Genomic DNA, 20,323 nt, shown 5'->3' on the forward strand with positions numbered 1-20,323 from the left:
TATAACCCTGACAAGGCAATTCCCAACCTGAGGACAGCTCTCAGTGCGGACCGGCAGCTGCCATTACTCTCTACAGCCCGTGCACAAGGGCCAAGGAAAGCATTCCAGTCTCCACTCACCGACTTACCATATTTTTCATCGTCAACTGAGAAATACACTCTTGCTTTTTGTTTGCAAACATTAATGTCCTTCTTTTTATGCTATTAGTTTTTTTGTTTTGGTTTTTTTTTTATGCTATTTGTTTTTGATGAGCCTATGGGGAAAAGTTTCCATGAATCTGTTCACATTTCTGTACATTTGGCTTCCTGAGCAAAGAGCACTGGCACCTGGACTGAAGGTTGATCAAATACTAACCCTGAAGATAGAGACTTCTAAAGAGATACAGTGATTCATTTCCCTGGAGCTATTTAATTAAGTTCCAGGGTAGTGACACCTCCTCCTCTCCGCAGAAAAGATTTGAATGTGTTTATAATCTAGAGCAAAGTGCTCTCTCCTCCATCGTCTCTCCCTCTCTCTCCCTTCTCTCCCTGGAGAAAAAGAGAGGCAGATGTGTCCAGGCATGATAATTTTGAGGTTCCTCTCCTGTGGTGCAAACCTCACTACAGGTGCAGTGTGCAGTAGGGAATTGGGGCACAGAGAATGAATGCAAACTGCTCTGTGAGAAAAGAAATGGTCTGATCTCTAATCCAGAGCACTCGTGTGTGTTTGTGTGTGTGTGTGTGTGTCACTGTGCCAGGCAAACAAATGGAAAGTCAAGCTTATTAAAAACCTGCTTTCACCAAGTGTTAGCAGTAGAGTGTGATAGAAACTGCCACACCTCAATACGGTAGTTATTCAGAATGCCGTTAGCTTGCAAGAAAGATCTTTCTCAGATCTTTCCACATAAGACTTAACAGGTAGGGCTATCTAAATTTGAATATGGTTCTACTTTTGAAGCTAGGCAATTTTAACAATAACATATTCATCTAAAAAATATTTAATGTGTTCACAGCTCTACCCCAAATACATAAAAAAGTATAAAAGCTCTTAATAATATATGGTATATACACTAGACTGCAAACTAAGAAGCATCAAGTGCTACTGAAAAGAAAGAAAAACAGTCAAATTGCTTTGATCATTCAAGAGGGAGATGGCCTTAGGGAGGGAGATTAAGGATGACTTCGGGGAGGTGAGAGCATCTTGGCTAAGGAATGGTAAGAAACAAGGATCAGGAAAGAATGTTATTAGACTAATGATTCTTAATGAATTATATAATTTACTAATAAAGAATAATATATACTTACATAGCAAGCACTAAGATAAATGCATTAATGATTTTATTTTCTAGCTTATTTCTTCCAAAAACCATTATGAGGTTAGTGTTCTTATTTTTCTTGGAAAGTTTTATTAACTTGTCCAAGTTGAACAGACGACACGTGGTAGAAGTGGAAGCTACAGCACTGGACTGCAGGAACAGTGCTCAAAGCACCCTGGTCTCCAGCATTTGGTCAGAGGAAGCAATGGGGCAAAGATCAAGAGGCAGGAAATTTACAGCACATCTGAGGAGCAGCAGAGAGTCTGGTTTTGCCCAGTAATGAACTAGAGTCAGACAGATAAAACTGGAGAGGCAAGGGAAGACCATGAAGGAAAGAGTTTAGCTTTAGGAAGTTCTTGAAGGTTTTTGACAAGAAAGGCCAAAGATATGCCTTGAGAACGTTAATTAACATTAACCTGGCATATGTGTGAAGACGGTTTTGAAAGAGGAAGAATAGTCACGGCTGAACTGTTAGGAGGGTAGTGAATCAATCAGAGCTGGCTATACTATGTTTAAAGGACAAGGAGAGAACAAGGTTCCAGGCATGGAGTGTCCAGAAAGGCAGAAATTCATGGGAAGCCAACGAGGAAAGATTTCAAAGAAAAAAGCTTGTCAGATCAAGGGTTAAATGCTTGATATAAAAAGGTGCTCATCCAGAAAAGTGATGCTGATATAAATCAGAGGTTTCAGAGGGAGAGGATGAGGTAAAAAAAAAAAAAAAGGTGGCTGCAAGTGCAAAATATGTATAGAGGCATTTATAGGCAAAATGGTTTGGTAAACCACTAGAAGTGGGCTGGGTGTTGTTCTCCCCGCATGGTCCACATACAACTTGCATTAGAATCACCCAGGTGGTTGTTTAAAATGCAAGTTTCTGGGCCTTCCTGCAGAACCTCTGAATCGTAATCTCAGGGGAAGGATGCTCTGGGTATCTTTATTTTAAACACCACTGCCCTTCAATAATTCTTATGTATGCTGGCCGGGTTGCTTCAACATGTTTTTTAAATGAACGGAGGGAGTCAGTAGAAAGAGATCAAATGAAGAAATAAGAAAGCTGGTAGAGAGTAATCCTGAAAAGGCAAAATGGGACCTAGGGCATCAGCAGAGGATTAGCCTAAAAGGAAGATTCCATCTATGTCCTAGGACATTCTGCTCACTATGGCGGAGATCCATGCTCAACAGGGCATGCAGTGTACTGATCAACGCATGTTACCCATTCAACCGTTTTATAGATTACCGATTTCTTTTATATGTTTAAAAACCCTAGAATGCTTTCATTGAAAGTATTCATTAATTCCAAGTTGATTTTTTAAATTATGCAAACAATTTCATCAGCCACTGAACAGCTATCCATCTTTGCCCTTCTGACTTTGACCTTTTCTCCTGAAAAGGTCAGTCTTGTGCCTGCACTATTAGTAATATCTTACGGTCTACAGTGACAGCCTTGATGCCCGAGATGTACCAGAGGCTGAAGTCTCAACAGAAGGCAGAGCCCCCGATGAGTTCTCCAACCCTCCCGGCAGCAGTGGAGAGAGCACAGACAGCTGGTCCCAGCTCGCCAATGAGGAAGACAACCCAGATGACACCAGCAGCTTCCTGCAGCTCAGCGAGCGATCCATGAGGTACCTGCTCTTTAAATGACTTACCAGGGAAACAGGTCTCAACACAGATTCCAGAACTGCATTTTAGTCATTCTCTGCCAAGGGTCCCTAATAGCGCAAAAAGGAAAGATTGCCCGTCATAATTTGTGCTGAGAGCTATCTTAATATCCAGTTATGGCTTCAATTAGCTTGGCCAAGCTTGAGAGTCATGTGTGTTCCCTTCTCTGCAAGCTCCAGCTAGTGCATTCGATGATGACAACTGTGAGCTTTTAAATAAGAGCAGCTATTACACCTGGTGTGTTTGATACTCTCTTTCTGGTTCATTTGTATTTCAGATGCAAGACAGGCTGGGTTTACATGAGGCGTTTCCACACTGTGCTGTGTTGTTTGGCCAGACTGTTCCTCCCCTTTCTCTGCCTGCCCTCCGTATTGTTGCTCTAGAAAAGCTAGAGAGGTGCTAAAGAGAGGTCAGATTTGGGAGGACCTGAGCCAATCAGGAGACATAAACTAAAAACTAGTCCTTTGTGAAGTGAGAATGAAAAGAATCTTCACGTTTCTACCCAAAATCTTATTGGATATGGGCCAACAAGTCCACAGACTTTTCAGAAAGGCCAATTGGAAAATGGGCTTCCGATGCATCTGGCTGTATGGCTCCTTGAAAATTTTACTTCTGACGGTTCAGTCTGTTTAGACTTAGGAAAATTTCACCATGTTAAATGATTTATCTAAAATTTCAAAAACTGGTGGGAAATGTTGTCCTATAGAGATAAAAAGCAAAGAGAATTTGAATCTCTGGACTTAGCATAAGTTTATACAGTTAATTACCTCCAGAGCAATGTTTGAGTCATCAGATTTCAATCAGTGAATACATTCAGTACCCCACACGAAAACCAAGACAGGAATTTGAAATGAGGGGATTTAGTTGCTTATTCATGGAACTCCTGAAGGAAGACTGTCCCATTACACGATACCCCAGCACTCACCCTTTGAAAACCTTACTTGGAAGAGACGTCACTGGAAAATAGAGAAGGTATAAGGAAATATAGTGAGTTTGGTGAAATTGGATGCATTCCATTTTGCAAGTACAGACAGAACCTAAAAATGGGCTCAACTCTTCTGTGTTTCAGTAAACAAATTCCAGGCTAGTAACTAGACCATATGTTGATTGTGCATCCTACAAAAATGTTGCAATATGTGATTCCCTCCTTCTCTACAACACACAAAGTATCAGGTGTTGTTCCTTCTCAAAGATTTTAAGATAAAGGAGTTATAAAACGTTGGCATTGCCCAACTTTGTACTTGTAAATTCTGTAGTCCCTCAGGAAAAAAAATGAGACAAGTGCATATCCTATGGAATATCCCTGACAAAAATCCCCTGAATGGCAAAGGGAAAAGAGAACATGCATCGCTGGTTTCTGTCAAAAGCCAAGAAGCAGGCAGATAAGCATTCCAATATCTTCCCCCTCAGCCAGCACTCTCAGAAGTATCTTAGTCTCTGGAGGTATAGCCAAGGAGTCTCTTGCTGATGGATAAACATCCTTACTGTCACTAGGATGGGGAAGAAAGGAGTCATGCCGATTGTCACCCACTAGGTGTGATCCACCAGGTATGACCGCTGCAGAAATTATGAAACATTGATGACGATGATGATGACGATTGGCTTGAGCCAAAAATGTCTTTTGTTGTGTTTTCCCCTGATTTGGTCCGAAATAAACATCAATTTAGGAGTCCTAGACACTAAGCAGTATTCTTCTGGGGACCAAAGGAAGAACCTCTTAGAACGGTAGAACATCAGTGTCAGCAGTGTGGCCAGGTGGTGGAGACTGGCATTAATATGTAAACTTTTGCTTTGTCAGCAATGGCAACAGTAGTGCCACTAGCAGTCTTGGCATTATGGACCTGGACATTTATCAGGAAAGCATGCCATCTTCTCCCATGATTAAGTAAGTAGCCACTGAGATGCAGTGATTGTGAGACCACTACTCCGATTCCATCTGGCAATCCATTTTGATCATTCAGGTTGTTCCCGACCACTGGTTTCATCATGTCTGTCCTGCTGAGGTTCCCAGACATGCATGGTTTCATGTCACTGGAGTAAGAACTCAGGCCTGCCGTAGCCTCACCCTTCCCACCACCTGCTTTCTGGATTTCAAATCTGCCCCTTATAATATAATCGTTTTGGATAAAGCTTATCCATATAATCAGACATATATGTCATTTTACCTAGTTGGACACAGAGAAACAAAAATCCATTTAAATTGTACTATGCCAACCAGCAAAGACTATTGTTCAATAGAATATAGTGTGAATGGCTTTTCCTTTACTTGTAGACACCTGGGATTATTGCCACTAATGAGTCTAATACCAAATGGCACCATGGTAGAATGTGCCATTTTTATATCTGCTCCCCACAATATGAGGACCTGAAAGACCAAGGGAAAAAAGTACAATATGTGTGTCATAAAATATGGTGCACAAAGCGAGGGCAACATGAGGTCAGGACTATATCTAGAGTTTGTGATTGTCCTGGAAAATTAAATGAATTGAAACCTCTTTTTGACCATTATGACTTATTATTTGGAGATTTCTGAAATTTCAGAAAAATGAAAATGAAGTATAGGACTAAAGTTGCTCCCTGATCTATTTTTTCAATTATTATCTATAGCTAAATCATTTTTATTTCACTATTTAATCAGGTTTCCTGCCTGCGGGAATATTTCTCAGTGATTAAAGGTTGCAGTGCATTCTTTATTGTTCCACACAGCCATCATTCACAGGTAGAGATGAACATAAACATTATCTTGGGTTTGTTTTGTTTTTTAAAGGAGGCAAAACAAACAAAAACACTTTGGGGTAAATTTATTTTTCTCCTACAGGAAACATTTGTTTAGGTATTTTGTCCATCTTTCTCCCCAGTATGAGCCTAGGACCCCACAGACTACAGATAGAGAAAACCAAGACCACCTCTACCCATATCAGCATCCTGCAACTCCATAGTAGTAGAAATTGTATGTACCATATGTCATTTCACTTATGTCTCTTGGATAGCGATCTAGCAGAAAATCTAGACCCTTGGGAAATTGGCCATTCTTCTACAAATAAGTAGGTGTTCATGAAAGAGCAATTACACTTTCTCTTGACATCAGGAATACAATGGAATTAACCAGATCTTAACAGTAACAGAGAATATAAGGGAGAATACTCTCACATAGAGACACATTTTTAAGAGCACCTACAATTTAATTTCTAGACAAGACAAAAATACAGAACAACCATGGGCTTCCCAAGATGGTCACTTCCTTTCAGCTGTTGGGTCATATACTCTTATTTTAAAAGCATTAACTGAGTCCTCCCACTATTTACAAGTCTCCCTAATAAGTACTCACTATGTGAAAGCGCTTCAGATGTTGAACATGACTATATTTAATGAAATCCTCACTTCCCTTATGAGTATCTAGTTCTAAACCACCCCCAGCCTACTACATCTTCCCAGTAAAAAGAAAGAAAAAGAAAATTTTCAACTAATTGAGATATTTTTTCACCTTCTTAAGTTCTAAAGTTTGTGATTGTCTTTTCCCTTATTTCAGGTCAAAGAACCAAGTATAGATAGAAAAATATTTTCCTAAATGAAAATGCAAGTTTATGTTGCTATCATAGTATAGAAGAATATCATTGTCTCAAGATGGAAATATATGGTCCTGTAAATGACAAGCAAATACAGAAGAAGGATAAGTCCTCAAATCTGATCTAGTTACCTACAAAATCCTTCCTTGACTGTTCAAACCTGTGAAGGTTTAAGGAAGGGAGGTTGAGAAGAAGAAAAGGTTGCATCTCTCAGAGTCTCCCACACCAATTATCCCAAATAAAACCATGCAGTTTATCTAGCCTTTATTTTAGGGGTGGTGTTATTCATTGCAGACCCAGTAGTCCTACGTAATAGCCACGTTGGTATTTCCCTAGTATTTGTTTAGTTTATTCCACAAAAACAATAAATATATGAAACTTCAGAAGCTTTTAGATCAATAAGACCCATCACCTCATCTAGCATTTACAGCTTGCTCTTCCTAAACATTACCAACCATATATCGTTGTTTTCTCCCAAAGTGAATTAGTAGAAGAAAACGAGATTCTTAAAGGACAATCAGAAAACATAGAGGGTAAGCCACGTTCCCATAATTTTGAGACACAATTTTCCTGTGATCTTTGTATGGAAAGTGTAGTAAGTCAGTTGTGTCTGTATTCAGAACGTGCCTCTGGAATGCCAGTGGGAACGGCCAGCCGCCAGGGGAGCCTGCTGGTGATCAACTTTGACCTGGAGCCAGAATGTCCTGACACTGAGCTTCGAGCCACTCTGCAGTGGATAGCTGCCTCTGAACTCGGGATCCCCACTATCTACTTTAAGAAATCTCAAGAAAACAGAATCGAAAAGGTACCGTGTTCCCTGTTTGCATATCATAAGGCTTTGTGTTTTATCCCTGCTTAAAAGTCAGTAAATGCCCAGTTAACCCATTTAAATTTTTTCCTTGACTTTTCACCTTAAAATTGTGATTAGAACTTTGAAACCTTCCACCTGCATAAATATAATCATGATAATTCTTTGACCATCAGTTTGTCTTAGCTAATTGGTGACGATGAGAAAGTAAATTGAGGAGACGGGATATTTTTCTAAGAGTCTTATTTTTGTGTGTGTTTCCTCACTCTGGAACCAACCTCTTCATAGCATTCATTTAAATGAAAAATAGAGAAGGAAAGGCAAAAGGGATTCTTCAGTTAATTTTAAGTCAATCAAAAGGGAGGCTATCTGGTGAACCTAATCTAATCGAATGAACCCATTAAAAGCAGAGAGTTTTCTCTGGCTAGTGGCAGAAGTAAGAGAGACTGACAGCATGAGAGCATGAAGGGACCGCATGACAAGAAATTGGGCAGCTTCTGGAAGCTGAGAGTGGACCTCAGCCAATAGTCAGCAATGTGAGGCCACCCTGATAATTAAACTATGGCATGGCGTCAAAGAGAAGGCATTTTAATTCCCTACGGGACAGATTTGCATTGGATGGGCTTTCTCATTATTATTCTCCACCTAGAAATATAAAGCTAAGAAATAGATCCCTAGCCAACATCTAAATTAATAGCAACTCTCACTCTAACTCCCTTTCTCTAAGACCAACCACTTACTGTTGTAGAATCTCAGTTATTAAGATTAAAGCAAGAATCCATCTACCAATGTCTTCAAGCTCAATTTTCCATAATTTAAAATTATGTTTTTTTAAAAATTCAAATTAATAATAATGTTGCTATATTGGTTTTCTATTTCTGTGTAACAAACTGTCACAAATTTACTAACTTAAAACAACAATACCCAGCTCTGTTGTCAGAAGTTTGGGTGAATTCCATGCTCTCTACTGAGGGACTTACAAGGCAGAAATCAACATGTCAGCCTGGCTGGACACTTATCTGAAAATTTAGAGAGAAATGAGCTTCCGAGCTTGTTAGGGTTGTTGTCTTAACTGAGTTCCTTGTGGTTGTAGGACTAAAGTCCCCATTTCCTTGCTGACTATTGGCTGAGGTCCACTCTCAGCTTCTAGAAGCTGCCCAATTTCTTGTCACACAGTCCCTTCATGCTCTCATGCTGTCAGTCTCTTACTTCTTCTGCCACTAGCCAGAGAAAACTCTCTGCTTTTAATGGGTTCATTGGATTAGATTAGGTTCACCAGATAGCCTCCCTTTTGATTGACTCAAAATTAACTGAAGAATCCCTTTTGCCATTTAAGATAACATAATAAGGGCATAACTGTCTCATCCTATTCATGGTACTGAGGATTAGGGCAGAAAATCTTGGAAGCTGCTTTAGCATACTGCCTATCACTGCCACTGTGCATTTTTTAATGTCTTATAGTCACTTCCACATACTCGTTATACTTGTTTCTCAACAACTCTGTGAAAAGAGCAGAATGGATATTATTGTCCCTTTTTTACTGATGAGCAACTCAGTACTCAGAGGCTAGTCCATGAGAGAGTCCTCAGATAGTGATATTTGAGCCTAGTGGTAGAACCCCACTTTCTCCACAGATACCTGTCAGTAGTGTGTCTCTCTCAAGTTAGATTGCCTCTGAGTTACAATCTAGACTTTTTAAAATGTGTAACTGCATTTTAACCCTCACTGCCAGAATCCAACAGCCTGAAATTAAAGGTCCTCTACCCTTTTGCTCAGGAACATGGTAATTAGAACAGCGTATCTATGTCTGCATCCCCAGCCAATGGGATTGGCTACCGAAAAAATCGAGAAGGAGACCTAGTTTATTTTCCATGCCCTCTTCCACTTAGCCTCTCTCTCCAGCCAGTAATTCATATTCCTCTTCAGGCCTAGAACTGCCTACAGTTCTACACTCTCTGAATCTAGATACGATCCTATGCGTGGCATACCTTTATTTGCAAGGTGATGAGTGGTTTGCTATTTAATAAATTCTCCTTCCACCTTACCATCCAGCCTGCCTAGTGCAAAGGATGCAGTGAAAGAACACTTCACTTTTGACCCCTCCCTCCTGCCATACACAGTCCCAAGACCCCCTGCCATGGGGAGGAGAATAAGAACATTCTCAGCCAGAGTGCATTCTCAGTTTCCTGGAAAAATGAAAGGCAGTTTAGTTTCCAAATTTATCTCGAGCCTCTCCCTGAATAAAAGCATTACCTGGTGCATTTTCAGATGGTCTCTTAATGGAGTAGATTTTTATACAATCCACCATTTTGAAGAAACAATGTAATACTCTATGTGAATATATGTCTCATAAATTCCCCTTAGATGAAAGGACAAGGAATATGTCATTAACACCTTAATTATGTACATGATGCTTTGACACGATATTTATTTATCCCCACTGATTTTCAGTTCTCATAGAGGATGCCTGCCTTGCTCATAGCTATTTTTCTGAGAATATAAATGTTCCACTAGCGTTATCAAGATAAACATTAATGATGTTTCACTCCTATTTAGCATCAGTTCAAGGAGGTTATTTCCGAGTAATGTAATTTTATGGACTGAATCTTCTAACAGTTTTTTTCTGAGTCAGTCAGGGTTCTCTCCACATAGTGGCTTCTCCATAAAAGGGCACTGCCTGTGCCCAGTTCTATGACCTAACTGATGAAATAAAGCAAACCCTTATGCAAAATTTTGACATCCTTTCTTTTATCGATAACGCATTTGAAGACCTCATTCTGATTGTTTTTAAATAAGCCAGGAAGTTAAGTGGCCATTTTCAAGTGGTGTGGAAGAGAGATTGTGGCTTCCTACCGAGGAGTCTGTGTCACTTGAGAGCAGCAGTGTCTCATTAGCTCCTCATCGGCTTGGAGAAGATTAAAGAAATGTCTCTGTTAAGTTCAGCAATGACATTCCCCCACTGTCACTAGAGTATGAAACACCATTCACAGATACATACCCTGAGTCCCTATTTGTGTAAATTCTGAATTTTTTGGATAAATTAATTTAGCCATCACATCTCCCTTGATGGTGGTCTCAAGCATGAGCTAAAATGGCAGAGGATGTCATGAATGAATGCCGAAGCAGCTCATCCTTCCCACCACTGCCTGTGAACTTGGCCTTGGAGTTGAAGGGCACCTAATGTCAGCTTCTAACTACCTCCAGCCTTATTTCTATTCAAAAGGCAAATTCCAAACATTCTGGGTGCCCAATGTACTGTCACTCCTCTCCGATAAATGACACCTTTTCAAGCTTTCTCTTTTAGTGTTCTGTCTAATCATTAAAATTCCAAGTCCACTTGAATGTCGTACATTCGGAACATTCATGAAAAGTTTATCGAATATGTACAACATGCCAGCCACTGTTCTAGGCTCTGGGGACACAGGGAACAAAAGAGACAAAATATCCTACTGTTTTGGAGTTCACATTCCAGTCTAGGAAGGACCCAAGGTAGGGAGAACATAAACCAAGAGGCTCAGGTTGTAAAGACCAAATGTGAAAGTGATGGGAGCTTATTCTGGACGAGGAAAATGACAAGCACACTGAAACAGTACTTCTCACCCTGTGACCATGAGCCAAATGCACAGAATCACCTGGGACACTTATTTACAATTCATATTCCTAGACCCCTTCTTGGAACTCACTTTCTAAGAGTGGGGCCCAGAGATATGCATTTTTAACAACTTTGCTCAAGTACAGTGATGCTAATGAAATCCAAAATTTGAGACTCCCTTCCATAAGAAATATCTTGAAGGAGTGGCAGAATTTGAGGTGGCTTTAAAGTATGCTAAATTCCAGAGGAAAGATTGCTGAGAATTCCAACACCTGAAAATCTAAAACAGTTTGTGAATTTAATTCACAATGACCTTGACATCAATCAAATTTAATCTACTTAATTCAAAGCAGGGATGGGGGGGGGGGAAATCATGAGAGCAATTGTTTTTAAAAATAGATATCAATTAGCTAATTGTTCTGCTTTTTTGAAGCCAAAGCATTATTTTCTCTAGCTCTTTTACTTCTGTTTAAATTCAATGAGCTTCTGTGAGCTAGAATGGGCTGATGACTGACTTCGCAATACATCAGGTGCCTTTCTCATCTTTAAGCTCATTTTGAGAATTACTTCCTTTTCTTTTTTTTTTTTTTTTTACTTCCTTTTCTTGAAGGCAGTGCATAGAACAGAATGTGCAAAGAGGAAACAGATGTAAACTTACCTTCCTAAGAAAGTGGGAGTCAGAAGAGGAGTCGCCTCGCCTTTAATTTCTTATTCTTTTCCACATGCAAAGCAGTGAGAAGAGAATGAGAGAGAAAATGTTGATGGCATTTACTGTTAACCTAACTTTCCCCAAAATACTACACTTTAAGTCTCAGTTTTGAAAAAAATACATCACAAAGGAAGGAAGAATTAGATACTGTCTTAGTCAGCTCAGGCTGCTCTAACAAAACACCATAGAGAGTGGCTTGAACAGCAGACATTTATTCTCACAGTTCTGAAGGCTAGGACGTCTGAGATCAAGGTGCCAGCAGATGCATTTCCTGGTGACGGGCTTCCTCCTCTCTGTGTCCTCATGTAGCAGAGAGAGAGCTCTGGCATCTCTTCCTCTTCTTATAACGGCATAAATCCCACCATGGGAGCCCCATCCCCATGACCTTATCTAAATCTAATTATTTCCCAAAGGCCCCACCTCTTAATGCCATCATATTTGTGTCTTAGGGCTTCCATATATGAATGGGAGTGGGGAAGGGGGGGACACAAACATTCAGTCCGTAACAGACATTGTCTCTTCATTTGTGAACGTAAGAAATTGTCTGCCTTGAACTGAATATTTTGTCATTGTTCTCAAATTCAGTGTGTGCTAGAATCACCTGGGGAGCTTTTCTAGACCCCAGTGCATGAGCCAATTAAATCAGACTCTCCTCTTGGGATGAAACCCAGGCTTTGGAGTTTTCTCGAGATCCCTGGGGGTTCTAGGGTACAACCAAGGCCGAGAATCACGACTCTACAGGCCATAATTGCAGGAGCAATATAAAGACTAGCTCACTTGTGCGTAATGAAATGGAATTCACCTTGGAGCAAAAGAAGGTATCTGCTTTCAGAAATCTAAGTTGAATGTTTTCAAAAACCCATACGACTTGCAACAACTCCCATAGATTCCACCATATGATTTGGTAAACAATTAATCTAATTTAGTAAATGCACCTGAGAATATACACGGCATCTACCATGTGATACTTTTCTTCAAACGAGTGTACCAATGATATACCATCACAGGATAGAAATTCTTCTAGTTACCTAAGGCGAAACATTTGTTCAAGGAAATGCCAACTATGATGCATAGGAAGGGAACCTAATAATTATTGATTGTGAAATAGCAGGAAATGAAAAATTTTGATTTTTATATGTCAGTGCATTGGAAAGTAAAACTCAGATCTCTGACACACTAAAGCTGATTATGAAATTCCCAAGTCAAAAACATGGACAGACACAGTGAAAGATCTAGAACCAGCTGCTAAATAGAATGCAGTTTTCAAGGCTGTAGTAATGAGGTGGAAATGTCCTTTTCTGGTTTCTTCACAATCTTAGCTTCATTTTTGTCTAGAATTTTTTTTAGATGAAGGAAGAAAAGAAAGTGTAAGACCTTCCCTGCTCATCAGCCCCACAGATGGTTCAAGGTCTCGATGTCTGAGATGAAGTCATCACAGCCTAAAAGCATGCTATATTTAGTGGGGCCAGATCATTTTTAAAAGTTGCTTTATTGGGATATTGGCCTGGATTTAGAAATCATGAGACAGATTCTAGCGTGTGACCATTCGACAAACTACTGACAGAGTGGCCTAGGTGATGGGGCACTTTGACAAATTTGGCCAGTCAACAACATCTTATGGTCATCACCACAGTGGGAGACCCTGCTTCACCAAGCCCCAAATAGATGGAAAGTGGCTACTCTTGGGCTTCCAGAAAGGTCTGAAGCAGACAGCCTTCTGGGAAAGGTTTAACCAATGTTGGCATCGGCTCTAGAATTTTGACTCTTTCTCAGAGCAATACCTGAGAGATAAAAGTTGGGAATAAGATGGTGGCCCAGTGAACCAGTGTGTATAGAAAGAAAAAAGAAAAGTGCTAAGGCTAATTTTATATTTCTGTGTACTTTATATTGACTGCTTCTTTATAAGACATGTTAAGGAAGAGCAAATACCCTCAAGGGATGAGTCTGGCCTAAGACCACTGATGACCCTGGAGGGAAATCTTGAAGTCAGTGAATTATGAGTCTCTCTCAGTGAGACCTCAGAACCTTGATGTTCAAGTCTTCTCCACTAGGAGCACCTGATTTCTAGACTTCCAGTAAGAGCTGGAAAAGTTGATTAACCAAATCATGCAAAGACATCCTAGCCTTTCTCCCCCCTTTCCCTGAGGCCTTATGTTTTTACCACTTTGTCCAATAGAAAACATGCCTGGGATCTTTCATACACACCAAGAAACAAGTAACAGCTCACAAAATTATTTTTAACGCATCTCTGTAAATTACTAGTAGCCACCTGTAATGTTCCCCTTTCTGAGGGTATTTGTGTTTTGAGCAAAGCCTTAACCTAAAGGATTAAGCTCTCTAAAATTTCAGATCTAACAGACAGAAAGCTAAGCAGAATTGTGAGGGAAACCAGACAACTAATAGTCTCTGAAATTCTATCACTGAGACTGATGGAGCTGATTGGCACTAACCTTCCATGGCTGTTACAGTGACCAGTGAAGAAAGGTCCTAGGCACCTTACCCCCACAATATACATGCCACAATATACATACCCCCACAATATACATACCTTACCCCCACAATATATATGGCATGTATATGGCACAGTGTGATGAGACACCTGCCCCATGACTCTCCTCCTTGCCCACTACCATTGCACCAGACTAGGCTCTGCCCAGCCCTTGCTTAGATCCATGGCCCCCCAATCATTTTTTTGGAGCACCCTATCAGTAGAAAATTATTGAGTAAGAAGCCCCAATATGTGCATGCTAATTTTTAACTATATATGTGCAAATACATTATATAAAACTCAAGAATGAATATTTAGACAAGGTTCATCTTCAATGATTCTGGATGTCACTCCATATTTCAAATAGTCTTCTTGATCATTTTGAATGCATTTGATGCATTTGACTCACATTTGGTTGTTCATTCCTTTTGTCATTCTGCAAATATTTATTAAGTCCCTATTAGGTGCAAGCACTAGATATAAAGAGGTGGCTAAGATGATGTCCTTTCCTGGGAGATTTACTATCTGTAATACTGTTGCCATCGGCTTCCCATTGGTCTCCCTTTTTACATCATCTTTTACATGATGTTTATGTTTCCATGTATTAAAAGTTAAGCATTTTATTTTCCAGCCTAGAAAATTGCTTTGTTCTGAGTAAGCCAACTCAAGGCGAGTGAGTACAATAAAGCACTGATTTCTGTAACTGTGCAGTAGTTGGTGCCATCACAGCTGGGAGAAGAAACATAATTTAATAGTAGCTCTCTATAAGACAACTTCTCAGCAATTGAAATGAATTAGCAAATTCAAACTGAAGAGGGGGGAGGAAAAGACCAGAAAAAAATTAGCATTCCATTTTCTGGCTGATCTTGAAAGTCTGAACAAATGCGAAATGAGCAGAGGAAAGAAATTCTAGAAGGAAACATTGAAGAAATAGTAACTAAACCACAGCCCTGATCTTTTTTAACAAATAGGGTTTTCTTCCTCATTAAACGATACCAGATTCCCAGCTTATCCTTTCTCCCAGTGTTCCAAATAAATATCAATGGCTTATTCTCCTACGACCAAAATGCATAGGGTGCAATAGTAGAAAGAGCTTTGGGCTGGAGTGTTAGAAGACCATGCATCCTACTGCCAACTTTTCATCTCACAAACCCACAATTTTTCATCTTTAAATTCCTGCTTTACAGGGTTGTTGACAGAATTAAATGAGATTACATGCATTAAAGTAAATACTTCCTGCAGGTTTTGGCTCTTATAATCATTACTTTTCTTTATACGTATCTGACTAAGGAGTTTGAGAAGCCTTCATTCTGGGCTTCATCCCACGGTTTCACGAAGGGAACCATCTATAATGCTTTTCCCACCTTCCAGTGCTCCAACCCACAATTCACCTGTAGTCATAAACTTTCTACTTTGTGGCCAACTGAAGCTGATACCATTAACCAGGTGACGAATCTAGGATGTTTCCTCAATCTTTCCTTTTCCTGTTCCAATGGAAAGCCAGTGTCTCTCGAAACTTGATGAAGAGGGAGGGAAATTCTCAAGATGGAATGAGGAACCAGCAAATAACCCTACCCAAAAGTGTAACACAATTTATTTGGCATAAATGTACACATCCAATGAGAAATTATTTGTGACACAGATAGAAGGGACCAGGAACCATGCTATACAGGCCTGTTAGAGAGAGTCCAACCCAGAGAAAAGCAGATCTGAGGAAACTCTTCAAATATCTAAAAGATAGACTGTTGAAAGAAGAGTTCCATGTAGTCTCCCAAAATCGAAGTGTGGCAACTGCTGTGAGGAACATTTCAGTTCAGTTGAAAGAACTCGCTAATAATCTGAACTGTCTAAAAAGAAAATAGACTGTCCTAGAATATAGTCTGCTGTCACTAGAGATATTAAAAAATAACCTGGAGAGCCATTGGCTTTGGAAGAGTGGTTGAACGAGATAACTTTGAGGACCCTCTGTGATATGTGAGCCTAACCCTGTGCTTTACTTTAGTTTCTAGATGTCATGCAGCTGGTTCATCAGAAGTCCTGGAAAGTGGGAGATATCTTTCATGCAGTTGTTCAGTACTGCAAAATGCATGAGGAACAGAAGGATGGGACCCCGAGTCTCTTTGACTGGCTCTTGGAAATGGGATAAGGCAGCGATGCCTTTAGAGTACCCCTTTCCTTCATTCCAGCTTAGATTACAGTGGTTTGCGCTAAACTTTCTCAAAACATCACATCACATTAGCAGAGCTATGAAAAAATCTGCTGTTCAAGTCTGCTGCACATAGAATAAATCTGAGGAAAAGCAAAATATCAGTCTGTACAAATCAATACAACCGGTGGGTGAGTTCAAAGGAGCTTGTATTAGAATGGCTGGAAAAAACAGAATGTTAATGGGCCAAATGAAAAACTTATAACTAGGCCCAAACTCCAGGAAAGTTGCACTTACATATTTTTAATAATATAAAATGTTATGTAATGTCTCCAATTATGTGAATCAACTGGAAACAAAGTCACTGGTCAAAATCATTTTATAAACTCTGCTGTAATGTTTATTTTACTTTTTTGAGCAGATTAAGGGGTCTGTCAGCCCAGGTAAATACTTAAGATATGGCCAAGACATTTCCAAAACTTTGATATAAAAGCTTTCCAGTTTCAGACCGTTATCAGTGGTTATTAACAGAAATACAAGAGTATATCAATGTCCTCTACCAGGTGATTTCATTTATCCACTACAGCCCACTGATAAATATTCCACATCTCCCAACAATATCTGGGTTCCTAGCTAATCAGAAAACTATTGGTGTTCAGCTGAGAGAGAGAAAGATCAAAGATTGTTTTGTTTCCTTCTATATATTACATGAGTAAAATGATTACAGAACTCTTACCCAAAAGGAAGAAGCTTTCTTACAAAAGAGCATCTTTTGAGATAAAATCTGCTTGTATATTAAATTATATAAAATATAAACTTTCATTTTATTTTTATTGTAAATTATGAAGAGATTGTTATCTTAAATAATATATTGAGTTAGCCTTAGAGGTTCATAAAATATGAAGAGATTATTGTCTTAAGTCGTATATTGACTCTTGAGCTCTGTGGTTTCATTATAAAAGTACCCATATGGCAGACTTGTTAGTCTTATGACATTTATAATGATGGATGCAGGATTTGACATAACCAGTTAGGATCATAAACTTCCTGATTTAAGGATACTAGCATTTAATTTGAGAAAAAGAAAATATTATCACATTTAAGTATTTTAAAAACAGAGATTTACTCTTTTGAAAAATAAAGGTATCTAACTTCTCCCCAGTAAGTCTTCTTTCCCTTCAACTGAATGAGCTAGACTGGCTTTTATTTCTTGATCAAAGAAAGTGTTTATTAAAGATTTCCTGAGATACTATGCTCTTACACTATTTTTAAGATTGTGAAGTAATTTTAAATGTGAACAAGACCCCACACCATCAGTGCTGGCCTTGTGTGTCATCCACATTGACAAGAAATTGACATTTCTTGAAATGTCAAGAAAGCTTCATTGGAAGCTCTATTTCCTCCATACCACCCACCCCAGGAATCCTTTCCAGGACTGTTTAGGCATTTATTATTAAAAATAGTCCAAATTTAGGTTGTATGTTTAATTTGACACATTAAACAAATGTCAAATTTTAACATTTATCCACCATCTCAAACTGAAAGTTCTTCATGGTACTAAATGGAAAAGGATATGTTTATTTTTTACACAACCCCAGAATATTGTGTGTAGATTTTTGTTGTATTCAAATGAATGTTTACTTATCCTACAAAGCACAAATACTGAATTGTAATCATGTGATGAAATTATATTTGTTGTACCTAATGTTGCAAACTAATCAATAAATTTTTGTTGTCAAATGGTTGATCATTTTTTCTCCAAGAGCTTAAGCGCCTCATAGAAAAAAATAGTCACAGTGTAATTGGGTGAAGGTAGATTTATCCCTTAGACAAGTGTTACAGTTCCACTTTCAATTTTTGAATAAGAAAATATTCTTTGAATGGCCATCATCAAAAAATCTACAAACAATAAATGCTGGAGAGGGTGTGGAGAAAAGGGAACCCTCTTGCACTGTTGGTGAGAATGTAAATTGATACAGCCACTATGGAGAACCCTATGGAGGTTCCTTTAAAAAGTAAAAATAGAACTACCATACGACCCAGAAATCCCACTACTGGGCATATACCTTGAGAAAACCATAATTCAAAAAGAGTCATGTACCACAATGTTCACTGCAGCACTATTTACAATAGCCAGGACATGGAAGCAACCTAAGTGCCCATCATCGGATGAATGGATAAAGAAGATGTGGCACATATATACAATGGGATATTACTCAGCCATAAAAAGAAACGAAATAGAGTTATTTGTACTGAGGTGGATGGACCTAGAGTCTGTCAGAAAGAGTGAAGTAAGTCAGAAGGAGAAAAACAAATACCGTATGCTAACACATATATATGGAATCTAAAAAAAAAAATAGGTTCTTAAGAACCTAGGGGCAGGACAGGAATAAAGACACAGACACAGAGAATGGACTTGAGGACATGGGGAGGGGGAAGGGTAAGCTGGCATGAAGAGAGACAGTGGCATGGACATATATACACTACCAAATGTAAAATAGATAGCTAGTGGGAAGCAGCTACATAGCACAGGGAGATCAGCTCGGTGCTTTGTGACCACCTAGAGGGGTGGGATATGGAGGGTGGGAGGGAGATGTAAGAGGGAGGAGATATGGGGATATATGTATACGTATAGCTGATTCACTTTGTTACAAAGCAGAAACTAACACACCATTGTAAAGCAATTATACTCCAATAAAGATGTTAAATAAAAAAAGAGTAAGGCTAAGAACTAAGAAGGGCCAAATTATTGGGAGCTTTGTAGATGGCTAAGTTACAGTTGAAGGTAGCAAAGGACTAATATTTTTTAAATTTGACTTTTAAAGCTCACTTTTTCTGTTCTGTGGACATTGGGTTATCTTGTGCAAAACTGATAGCAGGAACACCACTTAGCAGAATATTTCACCCCACTGTATTGAGGCATGCTGCCACCTAGGCACAGTGGGTGAAGAAATTTAATTTTGTCCATTGTGTAAATAATGTGTATCCCAAGCATTTGGAAGAGTGTTTGGCACACAGTACTCAATAAATATTTGTTGAATGAACAGTAAAGTGAACTAACAAATAAAAAAAAAAAAAAGAAAATATTCTTTGACTAAATTAGTTAGGATCAGTAATATTTACGTAAATCAGCATTTCTCAACCTTAGCACTACTGGCATGTGGGGCTGGATAATTCTTTGTTGTAGGGATCTGTCCTGAGCATTGTAGGATGTTTAGTAACTCCCCCTCACGGGCCTCTAAAAAGTCTCCTAATATCGCATTTCCTGCGGGGCAAAATCACCACAGGTTGAGGACCTTTAGTGTAAATAATGCCTTGAAGAGGCAGAGCCTGAGGCTCTAGGAGGAGTTAGGGTAAAGAACGAGGTCTCTGTAGCCCCTACTCTGGAGAACCCCAGTAGGAACATGAAAACCAGGCATCCTCCCCCCACCCTCCCAAGACTGATGGGCTGTGGCCTTTACAGTAAGTCTTAACAACAGGAGAACGAGTCACAAGACAAAAAGGAGTCTACAGACCTGGGGTAAACCAACCTAGATGCAAGTGAACTAGAGGTAAATTCTCAGTCTTAGAAGTAAATGGACCAGTGCTCTTTGAACTCAATAGAACTTATTACGACAAGAATATATTGTATAGGGCTTCCCTGGTGGCACAGTGGTTGAGAATCTGCCTGCCAATGCAGGGGACACGGGTTCGAGCCCTGGTCTGGGAAGATCCCACATGCCGCGGAGCAACTAAGCCCGTGAGCCACAACTACTGAGCCTGCGCGTCTGGAGCTTGTGCCCCGCAACAAGAGAGGCCGCGACAGTGAAAGGCCCGCGCACCGCGATGAAGAGTGGCCCCCGCTTGCCGCAACTAGAAAAAGCCTTCGCACAGAAATGAAGACCCAACACAGCCAAAAATAAATAAATAAATTAATTAATTAATTAAAAAAAAAAAAGAATATATTGTATAGCAAAAAAAGAAAAGAAGGAATATTATTCAGGTAATTAACAATAAGGATAATAACACATCTACTATTCTCAACAGTTTTATTAATTGCAATTTTTATGGTGATTTTCCAAAAG

The 20,323-nt window shown here is 39.3% G+C and overlaps 1 protein-coding gene and 1 long non-coding RNA gene across 6 annotated transcripts in view; both read left to right on the forward strand.

Annotated features, from left to right (window-relative positions):
- Positions 1 to 18,706, forward strand: part of SPHKAP (SPHK1 interactor, AKAP domain containing) — a 149,743-nt gene extending 131,037 nt beyond the window's left edge. For 3 of the 5 annotated variants that reach the window (XM_082396160.1, XM_082396163.1, XM_082396159.1), the window contains 5 exons: positions 2,728 to 2,913; positions 4,749 to 4,835; positions 6,997 to 7,049; positions 7,137 to 7,321; positions 16,116 to 18,706. In XM_082396160.1, coding sequence (XP_082252286.1) covers positions 2,728 to 2,913; positions 4,749 to 4,835; positions 6,997 to 7,049; positions 7,137 to 7,321; positions 16,116 to 16,259 — 655 coding nt within the window. In that variant the 3' untranslated portion in view covers positions 16,260 to 18,706. The remainder of the gene's footprint in view (positions 1 to 2,727; positions 2,914 to 4,748; positions 4,836 to 6,996; positions 7,050 to 7,136; positions 7,322 to 16,115) is intronic. The other 2 variants (XM_082396162.1, XM_082396161.1) reach the window with 1 other exon arrangement.
- Positions 1 to 20,323, forward strand: part of LOC309630721 — a 312,390-nt gene that overhangs the window by 249,265 nt on the left and 42,802 nt on the right. The window lies entirely within an intron of this gene.

The sequence above is a fragment of the Balaenoptera borealis genome (genome assembly GCF_965194805.1).
Source record: "Balaenoptera borealis genome assembly, chromosome: 6".
Classification (NCBI taxonomy): Eukaryota; Metazoa; Chordata; class Mammalia; order Artiodactyla; family Balaenopteridae; genus Balaenoptera; species Balaenoptera borealis.